The sequence below is a fragment of the Vigna umbellata genome, chromosome 8, assembly GCF_029865625.1.
Source record: "Vigna umbellata cultivar VRB3 chromosome 8, Vumbellata_1.0, whole genome shotgun sequence".
Classification (NCBI taxonomy): Eukaryota; Viridiplantae; Streptophyta; class Magnoliopsida; order Fabales; family Fabaceae; genus Vigna; species Vigna umbellata.
The window spans coordinates 24,233,891-24,249,314 of NC_142172.1; the positions used below are offsets into that span (position 1 = coordinate 24,233,891).

Consider the following 15,424-nt stretch of genomic DNA (forward strand, 5'->3'; position numbering starts at 1 on the left):
ATAAAGTTTATTATTTTGACTATTAAATTGATTATATATTAAATTTAGGTTAAAAGATAGAATTTAAAAAATACGTAAATATTTAATTTTAAAAAATTATATTAAAATATTAAAAAAATAAATTGTTTTATAAATTAAAATTAAAATATAAAATTTAAAAAATATGTTAAACAGTTTTCCACCGTTTAAAATAATAATAATAATAATATAAAATTTAATTTAGTATATTATAACATACTAAATCATATTAAAATAATAAAATAAATTAATTATTCATTAATTTTAAATTAAAATTAAAATTTAGAAAAACAAGTTAAAGGTTTTCGAGAATCGTTTAACTTATTTTTTAAATTTTTTTTTAATTTAAAATTAATAAATAATTAAATTATTTGAATATAATTTAATATGTTAAAATCTATTAAATTATATTTTGTATTATTATTATTAATTCTAGTATAATTTTTGGTTTTATTATTATTATTATAATTGTCATAATAGTTATTAAAATAATAAAATATATTAAAATATATTAAAATAAATAAAATACTTTTTAAATTTTATAATAAGAGTAATTTAAAAAATTTATTAGGTTTTAAAAAATTATATTAAAATATTAAAATAAATAAATTATGTATTAAATTTTATTTATTTTATATTAAAAAATAAAATTTAAAAGTTATGTTAAATGGTTTCCGAAAATCGTTAACATAATCTTTAACTATTTTTAAAACAATTTAAGTCGGCTTTAAAAATCGTTTAAGTTTTAAGCGGTCTTTAACATTTTTTAAAATTATTGAAGATTTTCAACATATATTTTTAATAAGAATTCAAAATTTAATTTTTTAGAAATCGATTTTTAATCTTTACAAATTTGTGTTATCCAACTAAATATTAGCTATAATATACTATCGTGGTAAATAAAAAAAATTATGCTATGTGTGAAAAAAATTCACAAAATACACCTGCATCAAAATTTGTTAAATTATTTTATACACATGAAATATGATTTTTCTCAAAATTAGTCTTATGTATAATTATCCCGAGCTTAATTAATTTATGACTTTAATTATTTTAAATTAAAAATTTTATTTTATTTTCTTAAAATAATGTGAAAATTGAATACAACCACACAAGCATGTCTTCACATATGATTACCGAGTCTATGCTAGTTGATAAAATGAGTGTCAGTTTGACTTATCATACTCAGAAGACGTTGAAAGTTTGTCTATAATTTGGTCTACCATTTTTTTTTTACTTTTCTATTATTTTTTGAAATATATTTAAAATTATATCTTCTAAAAATCAATAAATTAATTTTAAGAAATTTAAAATATATGTATTATTAAATTAATGAAGAAGTGGGTCTTGTAACCTAACAACTTGGTTGGCCGCGTCACACATCATGCATGTATGTGTGTGCTTTTTTTTTTGTTTTTTTTTTCAGTTTTTTATGTCTTTAATACTTTCTCTCTCCGTAAAGTCTAAAGGAAACTTGTTTTGTTCTAGCAGCTACTACCATAAATTTCACCAACCCACAAATTTCCATTTTTGAAATAACAAATCCCTAATCCCTAATTTTTTTTCTTTACCCAAATCTCCCTTCACTTTCTTATATCTTCACAATAACATTATAATATTTTAAAATAATTATACTATTACAAAACTATTAATTTTCTTAATTCCAATAAATGAGATTATTAAGTCTTATTAATAAAACAAAAGAATATTTTGATATAGCTTTTAAAATTTCAAAATGCATTAAGATGACATGACACAATGAAAATGTAATCTCATTCTTCAACTTTATGTACAAAATTGAATTCTTATTCCCCAAGTAAAAAAAAACTTATACTCAGAGTATCTCCTAAAAAATTCAATAATTAAAATTGATTCAGAAAATTCAGTTTTTATTCTTTAACACTGTACTTAAGTAAAATGTTATGATAATTAGTATGAAAAGTGAAGAAAGTAATGATACATTACTATTTATAATTAGATAATTCTATAAGAACGTGCTAAAATTATTGTATACCTTATATTATTGTTATTTTGTTTTGATTCATTATCCCACAATAACATTAAAAGCATCAAGGCAGAAACCTTAACAAAATTTACATGATCTGCCCCAATCATTCTTAGTCATAGCCTGGCTCTCTCATCTTCCCCCGAAAAGGACCGTCCTCAGAACCCTCCACAACCCACCACCATGGTCGAAACCAGACGCAGCAGCTCTTCCTCTTCCAAGCGCTCTCTCTCTTCCTCCTCTCCCCCCAACAACACCAAAAGATCCAAGGTTCAATCTTTACTCCCTTTCCCCGCTACCCACCTCTCGCTTTTCTCTGCCAATTCCCCTTTTCCTCATCTGGGTATTTCGTTTTAATCTCAATTCGACTTGTGTCTCCCATGTTGATCGATTCTCTGTCGTGACGCAGGTTTCCGAGGATTCCTCATCAACAACCGTGCCCTCCGTAGCTCCGGTCAACGAATCTGGACCCGCCAATGAATCTGCCGAACCGGAGCTGCGGCCCTCTGATCTACCCGATACGGCGTCGTTGAAGGCCGTCGATGGGTGTGATGCGATTTCGCCTGATAAATCTCCGTCTACACCTGTTGAGGGGGAGGCTTTGGTGTCCCCTCAGTGTCTAGGTAAGGAAATTGCTACCTTTTTCGCTCGGGTTTGATATGGGGTTGTTGGTTCTGTGCATGCATGTGGTTTTCAGATTGGTGAGATTTATGAATTTGTGGGAAATTAAGGTGAAACAGCGGAGAAATCGAAGGGGGCTGGGGCGGCGGCGGCGGCGACTGTGTCCGCGGTTGGTCGGTCGAAGAAACGCCCTACGAAATTGAACCCCAAGGTTGCTTGGGCAAAGCTCCTTTCACAGTGTTCTCAGGTTTGTTTTTGTTGTTCTTAGTTGGGTTTTTACCATGCTTGCTTGTTTTGGGTTGTGTGTGTCTCTGAGCAATTTTGTTTTCAAATTTCGCAAGATAAATACATCGCAATTTTGATCTTCGAAGTTTTCTTTTGTTAAGAATAGTGATTTTGGTGCTTCCAGAGCTGTTGTGTTTGTGTTTGTTTACTCTTGTATTGATAGATGCTTAATACTTTTCACATTCCACACATAGTATTCAATCCCATATAGTGGCACGGATTGACTGACATTTAAACTGCTATAGTGGGATAGCTGGAAACGGGAGACCCTTTAATGCTAGGGAAATAATTTATACCGCACATATGTAATTGCTAAAAGATAAAAGAATTACCAGAAACTAAAAAAAAAAATTCATAATTAACCAGCGTGTAGTCAAATAGCCACTATATGCTATATAGTGCTCTTATTGCAGAATTTCTTGGATCTGCAATCACAGTGCAAGCTATTTGCCTGCAATGCTCTCTGCTGTATGATATAGCAGATAATTGATTTTCTGCTATCTGCAATTGTTATCATTGGAGGAATGAGGGAAGGACACAATTGAAGATTGGAAGTACAGAAAAATAATTTATACTGCCATTATATAATTTGCTTGAACATAAAAAAGTTGCCGAAAACTAAGATAATATCATAATTAATCACTGTTAAATAGCTTCTGTAGTGGGTGCTATAGCATATTGCACTATTGGCTAGTTGAATTCCTTGAACCCATGGTTGTTATGCTGTGTGCCGCTATGGTGTCATGGTTGTGGCATGTCTCCTGCATCCTCTTGTCATCTCTAGTGAGTCTCTGGCCAATTCAACTTTATGGTTAATATCATGCCAAAAGTTTTTTAAATTTATTTTTGTTTGCGTGCAACTTGAATTTTAATACATATATTTCACTAGGTATGTGACCTCTGCTATTTTCTTTTCTGCGATGATATGAGCTATATTTATAGCAGATTATTGGCTTTTCTGTTTTCTGGAATCCACAATTGCACTAAAATAATCAAAAGTCGAACTTGCACACAAGTGAGTGACAAAACTCAAGGAACATATGTGCACCAAATTTTGAACAGACCTCTCAAATTAAAAGTTAAAACTGCAAATAAGACAAAGAGTTCTGAAATGTGATGTGTGAAATGACGCTTGGCTAGAAACAATTTCAGTGCTGTGGATTAGCGAGAAACACTACTGGGCTGTGTGAATGTCTGGAAAGCAAAGAGGTCTTACCCTACTTGTGTTTCTTGGTCTCAACTCTCAAATGCAAGTGCAAAGCTGCATTTAATCTTGAATCATAAACACAGATTTCCTGGTTTAAAACATGGGTAATGGAAAAATTACTGGAAGGATTACTTGAATGGTGGAGGAAACAGTGGGTGAATAGAAGATTTTGTAAACATCCATCTCAAGAGTGGCGGTTTTCCAGGATGGTGTCTGTTCTTTGCAGGCATGTATGCTCTGCTATTAGTTAATGGATTGCAGCACAGAACCACTCCAATGACTTACGGATCACTATGATTCTGGGCTCTGAAATTATTCAATCCTACTCATATTTTCTAATTACTGCAGGATGCATAGTTGACTGTTTGGGTAATTACTGCCTGAGGTATTTATGATACTATACTGAATAATTACACCTATCTCCTGAGTTTGTTATTAGAAACATATGTAAAACATGGGGTAACTTGTCTCAGGCACAACTTTATCAAAAAGTAAAAGATTCTCCAATCTCCTCCCCTTCACCAAAACAGTTTGAACTGCATCCCTGCAACTGCACACTTTTAATCATAACTTTGTCAAAGAAAGAGGGGAGAGGATCATTAATTCATTGCTGGAAATCTAGTTAGGAAACTTGCCATATGTTGTCTTGGAGTTTATGGTAAGGATGTGTCTGTAACAGCGGAGAGCTTTTGTGTCCTATCTAATAAGGGTTTTAGCTACAAGGCTATACCTTAGTTTTTTGCCTTTGATCTCCATTATGAACATCTTCTACCTCAGAGAGCTCATTGGGTAAAGGGTGGTGGAAGTGAATACAGATTCCTGATGATTCTGTTATTCACTGTTACGGAATCTTGGTGACACCCATATGAGGCAAACCACTCTTGAAGTTTTAATTAGCTGCCGCCATGGGGGAAAGGAACTCGGACTGTTGGGTTGTAAAAGGTGTTTCCCCGTTATGTGCTGCTGTACATGCATATATGCCCAAAGTAAGGAAAGAGAGGGTTGAGGGAGGGGATCAAGGAAAGGAAAAGGATCATTGAGGAAAGAAAGTTGGAAGAGAAAGATAGTTTAGTGGCTACAGGAATGAAAAAGGTGAAGATGCTATTACTTTAACCTATCTATATCTTCTCTTCCAGTTCAAACTGATCACCACCACTGAGGCAAATTCCTTTGCTTAGGATAGTTAACAGCCTTGACAACAATGATCTGGAGGAAGAAGGGGGCACTGATAGTGATAGATCTGAGGGGGTGTGTTCTGTGAATGTATTGAGCTTGAAGCCATCATTAATGCACTGGCTGCACATGCACAGATTCTGGTGTGATTTGAAACATGGTAGGTGGAAGAAATTGGAGGAAAGGGGGAGGGGGGGTTGGGGTTTGACATTTGAGGTGCTGCTATCCAGTTAACATTGGAGGGAGGGAAATAAGTTTGCAGATTGAGAAGGACATGAAGGGGTGTTGGTTCGTGAGATGCAGGTGAAGGAAGTAGTGGCCGTTTTACCTGGCTGTGGGGGCAGCGATGACAAGGTGATTTAGAGTAGAGATACAAATAATTTAAAAGGAAGCTTAATCTCTCAAACGAGAGGTTGTTTGTCACAATAAGCGATAATGTTATGGGAGGTTTGTTTAAGTAGCACTAAGTTAAGATTGAAAGGAGATGCCTTAGTTGTCCAGGGCTCTAATTTGATAGTAAGAGCTAATTACTTGACTCACTCTGTTTGGCATACAATTGTCTTAAATTATGACAACCCATGCAGAATAAATTAGTTGGATGTGATTAATAGCAAAACAAATCAATATTGACACACTTTTACTTTGGGGTTGAATCTATTAACTTTGGGATATTTGAGTCTTTTGTGCATTACCTAGAGCAGATTTTGTTTTATACTGTATGTCACAAATTTCATTTGGTAGATATGTCATAACAGGGCACCTGGTTCTATTGCAATTACATATTCAGTTTATAACATGTCTCTTTATCTGTGCAGAACTTATTTGGAGTAGTTTGGTGAAAACAAATATTGTATTTGATTTTTTTTTGAAAAAATATCGTTGATGGTAGACTTGTGTAGCATTCATGTATATTTTGAGGTTTGTTATATTTGCTGTTGGATTAAAATGGCAAGGGGGGAGTCTGAGCTGGTTTATGTTTCTCTTCTTAAAGATTCCATTTCTGATGCACTATTATATATTTGGAATTAATCTTTTTGCTATTTATCCTTTTCCAGAATCCTCATGTGCCCATAAGTGATCTTAGCTTCACTGTTGGTCAAGGTCGTAATTGTAATTTATGGCTTAAAGATCCCACTGTTGGTAATATGTTGTGCAAGTTGAGCCACATAGAGGTAGAGTTTCCTCTTTTGTCTTTCAAAACTTGAAATGATCAGTTGAATAGCTAATTTTCCGTCTGCTTTCCAGCTTCATCATGAAAAAATAGTCATTTCTCAAACAACAAAGAACATATTTTAGACTTTTGATTAAAGATATTAATGAAATGAAGTAGTTTTGTTTGGGATGCTTCAAAAAATTATTCACTCCGAAGAAAAGTACTGTTTAGCATTTCAGTGGATATTTAAGATTACTGACCAACGTTGTTGGACTCTGCACAGCGTGGAGGCTCGTCTGTTGCATTACTTGAAATCACAGGGGGCAAAGGTTCTATTCAAGTTAATGGCAGAACTCATAGAAAGAATACCCGATTGATTTTAAGTGGAGGAGATGAGGTGGTCTTTGGTTCATCTGGCAAGCATGCTTATGTATCCTTTACATATGGTTCTATTAGAAGAATTTACCTGTTTTCCATCTACTTCCTGTTGCTCCTTCCTTCTTTCTTTGCTTGCTTATGTGATCACCTACATTGTACAAGGATATCAGTTAGTCATGTCATGTGTTCTTCTTATTCACTATAAGCTGCTGTTTTTTTCCATTCCTAACTTTCTTTTGTTTATGTATTATGTGTCCTTAACACCAAATTCAGATCTTTCAGCAGCTCACAAGTAACAATATTAGTCATGCTGGTATACCTTCTTCCATGAGTATTTTAGAAGCCCAGAGTGCTCCCATAAATGGAGCGCAAGTTGAAGCTAGATCTGGTGATCCTTCTGCCGTTGCTGGAGCATCAATATTGGCCTCTTTATCTAATCTTCATAAAGACTTATCTCTCCTTTCATCTCCTGCTAAAAATGGAAAGAATGTGCAACAGAACACTGACATTTCATCACTACCTTCTGGCAATGGGGACGATGTGCCTGACAGTGAAATGAAGGATGCCACCAGTAAAGATGTACCATCATCTGGAGTTTTCTCTGCTGACAAAACTGTTCTAGCATCCTCTAACACTGTTAATGAAAATCCCAGCATTGACGCAACTGAAGTTGACACAACTGTGGATGCTGATGTTGGGAAGGTAGCTGCTGCTACATATGAATTTAGGCCATTACTGCGCATGCTTGCTGGCTCATGTCCTGAACTTGATTTAAGTTGTGGCATTACTAAGATATTGGAAGAGCGAAGGGAATTAAGAGAACTCCTTAAAGATGTTGATACCCCAACAATATTGGCTTCAACCAGGCGGCAAGCATTCAAGGACAGTTTAGAACAGAGAATTCTCAAATCTGAGGATATTGATGTCTCTTTTGAAACTTTCCCCTATTATCTGAGGTGCATATCGTTACTTGTTATCAAGTTATCTCTTCATTGTTCTGTCTGAACTACAAGGCCCGTATGGTCACAATTATATGTGAACTGTGGCTATATTGGTATTCTTTGTTTTTGAAGTAGTGGGTTGAATTGCTTACTGTCATGATTGAGGAGAGATAATTTATGGTTACTTAGTTATGATGCTTTGTATTATGCAGTGATACAACAAAGAGTGTTTTGATCGCTTCTACATTTATTCATTTGAAGTGCAATGGCTTTGCAAAATATGCTTCCGACCTCCCATCCGTTTCTCCACGAATATTGCTATCTGGTCCTGCAGGTGGTTTCCATAATTATTGTTTATGCTTCTACTTCCCCCTTTTGTGATAGAATAATGATATCTTTTATGATTATTGTGTAGGTTCGGAAATATATCAGGAGACTTTGTGCAAGGCACTAGCAAAGCATTTTGGTGCCAGGCTACTGATTGTGGATTCTCTTTCATTGCCCGGTGTATGTTTTATTAGACATTCTTCCTTTGTAGTAGAGGTTTTTCAAAATCTCCTTACCAGTCTAAAGTATTTCCTGATCATGGTCTTTACTAAGATTGTTTGCTTGCTTCTGTTCAGATGGTTGTTTGGTCAATCAGGATTAATGTACACTTATTCTTAATTAAGCAATTGGTTTTTCAGGGAGCTCCTGCAAAAGAAGTAGATTCTGCTAAAGAAAGTTCCAGACCGGAAAGGCCATCTGTGTTTGCCAAGAGAAGTTCCCAGACTGCCACATTACATCACAAGAAACCAGCGTCCAGTGTTGACGCTGAAATTATAGGTGGATCCACGCTAAGTTCTCAAGCTATGCTGAAGCAAGAGGTTTCCACTGCATCGTCAAAAGGGACTACTCTTAAAGAGGGTATGCCATTCTTCCCTAGATATAAGCATTGATCTGCAAATTTACTTCCATTGTCTTTGCATTACAATGATTGCTTGGTGACATTTTTTGTCTTTAATGACATGTTACTTTCATATGCAGGTGATAGAGTAAAATTTGTTGGAAATTTTCCTTCTGCCGTCTCGGCACTACCAAATTATCCTTCAAGGTATTTTGTTTAATGGAGTAATTCTACTTAGAAGATTTTTACAACGTAATAAAGGTTGATCTATGAATTATTAGATTTTTATTTTGTCCTTTTAATATAGAAGGATGCATATAAAAACTCCTTTAGTATGGCTTGAAAAAGCATGCTAAACTTTTAGTAAAGTGGAATGGGATTTTAGTGGCAGTTCTCATTTGCAGAGGTTATAACTTCGGAAAGAATCACACTTTTTTGACAAAAAGGAAAATAAATACTCAGTCTGGAGCCGTTTCTTAGTACTTCATTTCTGATAGTTTTGTTTTTGTTGCTTGTCCTTTTGTATTTAACTCAAGCTAAATTCACTTGAGCTCCAGATTTACTGTGTTATGGGTTTTTATGGATTTTTCTCTGGTTCATTGCTCCTAAGCTATTCAGAAGGTGTTTCAATTTCTGTTATACTGACTAACTAGAGAGCTTTGATGTTTTTTAAATTTCACATTTTTAAATATCTGTTTATGTTAATATTTTAGCCTCGTGCAAAAAAAATTTTATTTAATCTTTTGGTTAAGTTTTGTTTTTTTTTTTTGGAAATGAAGAGTTTAATTCTTTCTATATTGTTCAGGGGACCAAGCTATGGCTCTCGGGGTAAAGTTATGCTTGCTTTTGAAGATAATGGGTCTTCAAAAATTGGGGTTAGGTTTGATAAATCAATTCCAGATGGCAATGATCTTGGAGGCCTTTGTGAAGATGATAGAGGGTTCTTTTGTTCGGGTAATTCACTATCTTTGATTGAAATTTGTTGCTTTATCTGCATATTAGCATATTCTATGCTATTATTTTAGCACATATAATTCATTGAAGATTTAAACTGCAGCAAATCATTTACTAAGGGTAGATGGCTCCGGAGGGGATGATACGGACAAAGTTGCAATAAATGATATCTTCGAGGTTGTCCCAATTCGGTACTGGTTGAAAAGATGCTTCTATTCTTAAAGAAGTACATTTAACATTCCTCTTTGCTTTGTGCATAGGTTACCTCTAATCAGAGTAAAAGTGGTCCATTAGTGTTGTTCATTAAAGATATAGAGAAGACAATGGTTGGGAACTATGATGTTTTGAAAAATAAATTCGAAAGCTTGCCACCAAATGTTGTCGTTATTGGCTCTCATACTATGCTTGACAGTAGAAAGGAGAAGGTACTGTCTCATTATTGTATTTTATCTAGCATTACATTGTAAGGGTATCATGATTATGGTAATGTTTTTGCTGCTTTATTTAATTGCTGCATGGTTATGCTTCCAGACCCAACCTGGTGGCCTTCTGTTTACCAAGTTTGGGAGCAATCAGACAGCACTACTCGATCTTGCCTTCCCGGTAAAGAGTCACTGCCCTTGGCACTTCTTACCTTGATTTAAAGCTTGTGTTTTCTAGCTTGGAAGTTATGGCGCTTGTCTTCTGTACCTTTAAACTATTCCTTCCTTGGAGATAGATCTAAATCCTTTTTAATATCGTTATAGCTTGGTTGGTTATGGTTCCTTAAGGAATTAATTATAAACCCAGCACTATTTCTTCCTTTTTTAGGATAACTTTAGTAGACTACATGATCGGAGCAAAGAAACCCCTAAAGTAATGAAGCAACTTGGGCGACTTTTCCCAAACAAAGTGACAATACAGCTGCCTCAGGTATGAAGTCATATTGACTACATTTGAAATTTATTCCATTGCCATTTACAGTTCATGTATTCGTATTATGTATAAACTTCTACAGGATGAGAGTTTACTTTCCGATTGGAAGCAACAATTAGAACGTGACATTGAAACTATGAAAGCTCAGTCCAATATTGTCAGTGTTCGCACAGTGAGTCCAGCAACACTTGTTAATTTTTATGTGCTTGTTTTTTATTTTAATGTTTGTTATGCTTCCTTCCACTTCATACAGGGGGATAAGGATTTTTTGTTATGTTTTATGATTGCCCTTGTTGCTGATTTTTTCAGCATTTTTCAATTTTTTCTCCGGTTTGTGGGTTAGGTGTTATTTGCATTTGGAATATGTGGCATTACTTGCATTGGCTGAGAAATTTTCCCAACTGGCTTATTAATGTTCAATGTCATTCTAAAAGTTGTTTATGTGGATAATTTTGTTTACTGTCTCTTCAAGCCTACCCGTCTTGGCCATCCATATCCATTATTTGCTTCACATGGCCAAGCACTGCTAACAAAATGATTCCTTGATGTTCATTTTTGAAGCATTGTATGTGACTTAAGTTTTGTTTATTAGATACTAACATTTCTTTGCCACTGTCAAACATCTGATAAGATTCTTCTAATGATTCAGGTTCTCAACAGGATTGGACTGGATTGCCCTGACCTTGAGACTCTTTGCATCAAAGATCAAACCCTAGCTACTGAAAGTCAGTTTCTTTATTCTTTTTTTCCTGTTATGTATAGATTTTTTTCCCAACTGAATATGAGAGCTGAGATTTGCTGTCTTATTATTGATAATATCCTTGCAACTCCATTTTCTAGGTGTGGAGAAGATCGTTGGCTGGGCTATAAGTTACCATTTTATGCATTCATCTGAAGCTTCTACCAAAGATTCTAAGCTTGTGATATCTGCAGAAAGGTTGTATTCTTTATTTTTGGGCATGCTGCTTTTCTTGTAACAGTATTTTTTATTGACAACTTTCGTTTTACTGTGCAGCATTAATTATGGGCTTAACATTCTACATGGCATTCAAAATGAGAATAAAAGCTTGAAAAAATCACTCAAGGTAGTTTAACACTAGATATTAAAAGTTTAAGCCTTTTATCATAATTTCTTGTGCAGATATTCTGCTCTACTGGTATCCATCTGGTTTCCTTACTTTGGCATGGTTTGAATTATGGAACAGTCACCTGTATTTTTTAATTGTTTTTCCAGGATGTGGTTACTGAGAATGAGTTTGAGAAGAAGCTGCTTGGTGATGTTATTCCACCAACTGATATTGGGGTCACATTTGATGATATTGGAGCTTTAGAAAATGTGAAGGACACCTTGAAGGAATTGGTTATGCTTCCTCTTCAGAGGCCTGAATTATTTTGCAAAGGACAGCTCACAAAGGTGAATAGATTTCCGTTTTAGTTGCTATAAATGATGACTTGTGGAACACGATTTTTAGATAGATCATATTCCTTTAATGTGTGTAGCGCCTCATTGTAATTACTTTGGATGTAGCCTTGCAAGGGAATATTGCTTTTTGGGCCCCCTGGAACAGGAAAAACAATGCTTGCAAAGGCTGTAGCTACTGAAGCTGGAGCAAATTTCATTAACATTTCAATGTCCAGCATTACTTCAAAGGTACTGAGGTTGCAAATTTCTCTTTTGTTATGTTGTGTATTTCGTTGTATGTCTCTGACAAAAAGCAATGGTTTTGTTTACTGCAGTGGTTTGGTGAAGGAGAAAAATATGTAAAAGCAGTTTTTTCTCTGGCCAGCAAAATTGCTCCAAGTGTTATTTTTGTTGATGAGGTTGGTTTATAATGTCATTTGTTTATCTTCTTTTTTTTTCCTTCGTTTTAAATAAATTTTGAGCTCCTTCGGTATGACCCATTGTTGGACTATTTTAAGAGGATATGTTCAAATGGAGAAAAGCAAAGCTACGGTCAATATAATGATATTAAAGGGAAATGAAAAAGGAGTTTGTGTCTTACAATGTGATTGGAAAGTTATAGATTGGTTTAAAATGCTTTTTAGGTATACAGTCATTGGTTGTATACATTATTAAAAGGGGTAGACCTCTTAGGCTTGCTAAACTGAAGTAGAGTGACAATGGTGTTTGGAAAGCCAGGAAAGCCGGAACCGTGTTTATGTAGGCTTGATACATTGGGTTGAAGAGAGGGGTGGGTTGTGATTTGTAATGAACTTCTAGCAGTTTCAAACCAAAATTTCTGGACTTAGCTGATTTGTTTTACTGAATTGATTGGTCATATTGTTTTTGTGATTATTTTCTATGACAGCCATTCTTCAATTGAGCTACAAGTATCTGATTTCCAACTTTTTAATTTTCTTTGGACATTCTAAAATACCAGGCAAATTAAAATCTGGCTGAATTTGGAGACCTGCATGTTTAAATGTTGTCAGGTTTTATGGTAGCAAGTATTGTTTTTTCTTAATTGCAATTATCTTGTTGATTTGTCATGGCAGGTTGATAGTATGCTAGGAAGACGTGAAAACCCCAGTGAGCACGAGGCTATGCGAAAAATGAAAAATGAGTTTATGGTTAATTGGGATGGTTTGCGTACTAAAGATAAAGAGCGGGTACTTGTTCTTGCTGCTACAAACAGGCCTTTTGATCTTGATGAGGCTGTTATTAGGCGGCTTCCAAGACGGTGAGCATGTTATGTCTGTTCTTAACTTGTATTTTCATGTTTTACAAATGACATCCATTCTAATGCAGGTCTTTCTTTTCTTTTTTATGTAGATTGATGGTTAATTTGCCAGATGCTCCAAACAGAGGAAAAATTCTCAGAGTCATTTTAGCGAAAGAAGATTTGGCACCTGATGTTGATTTTGAAGCAATGGCTAATATGACTGATGGATATTCTGGGAGTGATCTAAAGGTTGTATTTCTATATATTTTTCATTTCTTTCTTGGTTTCTGGAGAAGGGAACATTCAATTCTGCAGAAAGTATTCTCACTGTTATCTTTTGATTGCAGAACCTTTGTGTCACAGCAGCTCACTGCCCAATACGAGAGATCTTAGAGAAAGAAAAGAAGGTCAGTGACACAGCAAAAAACTATCTTCCTAGCTTTCTCTCATGCTGAAATATCAGCTCAGTGCTAAATATAATCCAGTACATCATGATGTGCTGGCATAACAGTCCACGGATTGGTGATCTCTTTCCTCACTTTGACATGAAATGTTTTTCAGGAGAAAAGCTTAGCAGTATCTGAGAACAAACCTTTACCTGGATTGTGTGGCAGCTCCGACATTCGGCCTTTGAAGATTGATGATTTTAGATATGCACATGAGCAGGTATGTTAATTTCATTTCCATTGTTTTGTTTTTAAAATAATATGTTCACTTTGATGTATACGGTGTCCTTTAAGTAAGATAACTGCCTTTAGACCCCCATCAATTTTTAAGCCTTTTGTATTATTGGTAGATGGCATATATAACAAAGGATGTAATCACTGTCCAGCTAGTGAAACCGTCCAATTTTTGTTACAAATTAAATTTGGAGGTTGGCTCGGGGGTGATGTAAAATGTATTGTTGTCTGCCTTGTGTTTAGTGATTCTGGACTTGGCTTTATCGGGTGTGCAGTTGTTGCCACATAACTAAAGTGCAAACCTGAAACTGGCACATGCATTTTCAGCTTCTTATTGTTAAACGTTGAGTGGCTATATCGGTGAGATCTTTTGGGGAAGGGGTAGTCTTGGTTCTTGGTGCAAATGCAATTACCTAATAAATTGTCGGGGGAATATTGCCCTAGGGATAGAAGTTCAACAATGAATGGCCTTTATTAGATGCTTATGGTGGATGGAACGTTGGGCAAATGATACTGAATCTGACATATCGAACATTAAGCTATCTCTGTAGATTGTTGGATTGGATTACAAAATGCATTATTAGTCCTTTTTGTGCTAATATATATTGTTTGATGTATTTTCGTGCAGGTGTGTGCGAGCGTGTCATCAGAATCAACAAATATGAATGAACTACTCCAATGGAATGATCTCTACGGAGAAGGAGGGTCAAGAAAAATGAGATCTTTGAGCTATTTCATGTAAAGGTTTCTCTGTATAGCATTTGTTGCTTAGGCTATTCTTCTATCACCACCTAAATGGTGCAACAAGGTCAGCAGTGTCCTGTTGATGTGGAAATCCCATCATTGGTTCATCTGCCTCTCTATTGTATTATATCATCATAGGTTTTCTTTCTCCTTTCTCCTTTTTCCAACCCTCACCATCCTCTCCAAATTTTTTCATATATTAGTAGAATTTGTTGACGATTTCACCTGAGATAAAAGCTTAATATAGGTTCTCTGCTCATCCAACTCTCCCTCTCATTCTTGCCCTGTTCGGGCTGTCTGTTTGTACAATCATGTTTTTTTTTTTCTCGTAAAAATAAAATAAAATGATTTTTATTTATTTGTTCTATAACCTGTAGCTTTGTTGCATTGTATCTCTGATTTGCAGTTTGTGCTGTATGTATGAATGCTAATTAATTTTTTAACGTCATGTAATGAATGCCTATTGTTTTGTGATGAATGAAATTTACTTTGGGATGTGAGATAAGAATTTTATGTATGATAGATACTGGTTTTCAATAAGTGTTATGTATGTTTAGAGATACTGAATCTAAAATTTGCAGATGTGCTATGGCAAGAAAATATTTCATAAACATTTTTGGTAAAATTCAGGTGGAATTCTTTCCATAATGACCCTTACAAATGGTCTGTTTAATTTAATTTTATTTAATTTCCTGCTAATATATTTCCTAAGGATTGTAACCAATGTTTATTTACAAATTATCATTCAACAATTTTTAGCTTATATTTCTATAGAATTTGGAAGATTGTGACACGTCTAAA

General features: G+C 34.7%; 1 protein-coding gene across 1 annotated transcript; it reads left to right on the forward strand.

Moving 5' to 3' along the window:
* Positions 1–2,097: 2,097 nt before the first annotated feature.
* Positions 2,098–14,979, forward strand: LOC124839515 (uncharacterized). The gene is made up of 27 exons (XM_047315352.2): positions 2,098–2,293; positions 2,433–2,646; positions 2,755–2,891; positions 6,365–6,481; positions 6,746–6,892; positions 7,114–7,796; positions 7,994–8,115; positions 8,197–8,288; positions 8,468–8,687; positions 8,808–8,874; positions 9,473–9,621; positions 9,725–9,798; positions 9,882–10,046; positions 10,153–10,224; positions 10,432–10,533; positions 10,619–10,708; positions 11,186–11,261; positions 11,377–11,473; positions 11,552–11,621; positions 11,771–11,950; positions 12,065–12,187; positions 12,274–12,357; positions 13,033–13,217; positions 13,310–13,448; positions 13,547–13,606; positions 13,761–13,865; positions 14,508–14,979. The coding sequence occupies exons 1-27, from the start codon at positions 2,207–2,209 to the stop codon at positions 14,619–14,621; spliced, it is 3,771 nt and encodes a 1,256-aa protein (XP_047171308.2). The 5' UTR covers positions 2,098–2,206; the 3' UTR covers positions 14,622–14,979.
* Positions 14,980–15,424: the final 445 nt, after the last annotated feature.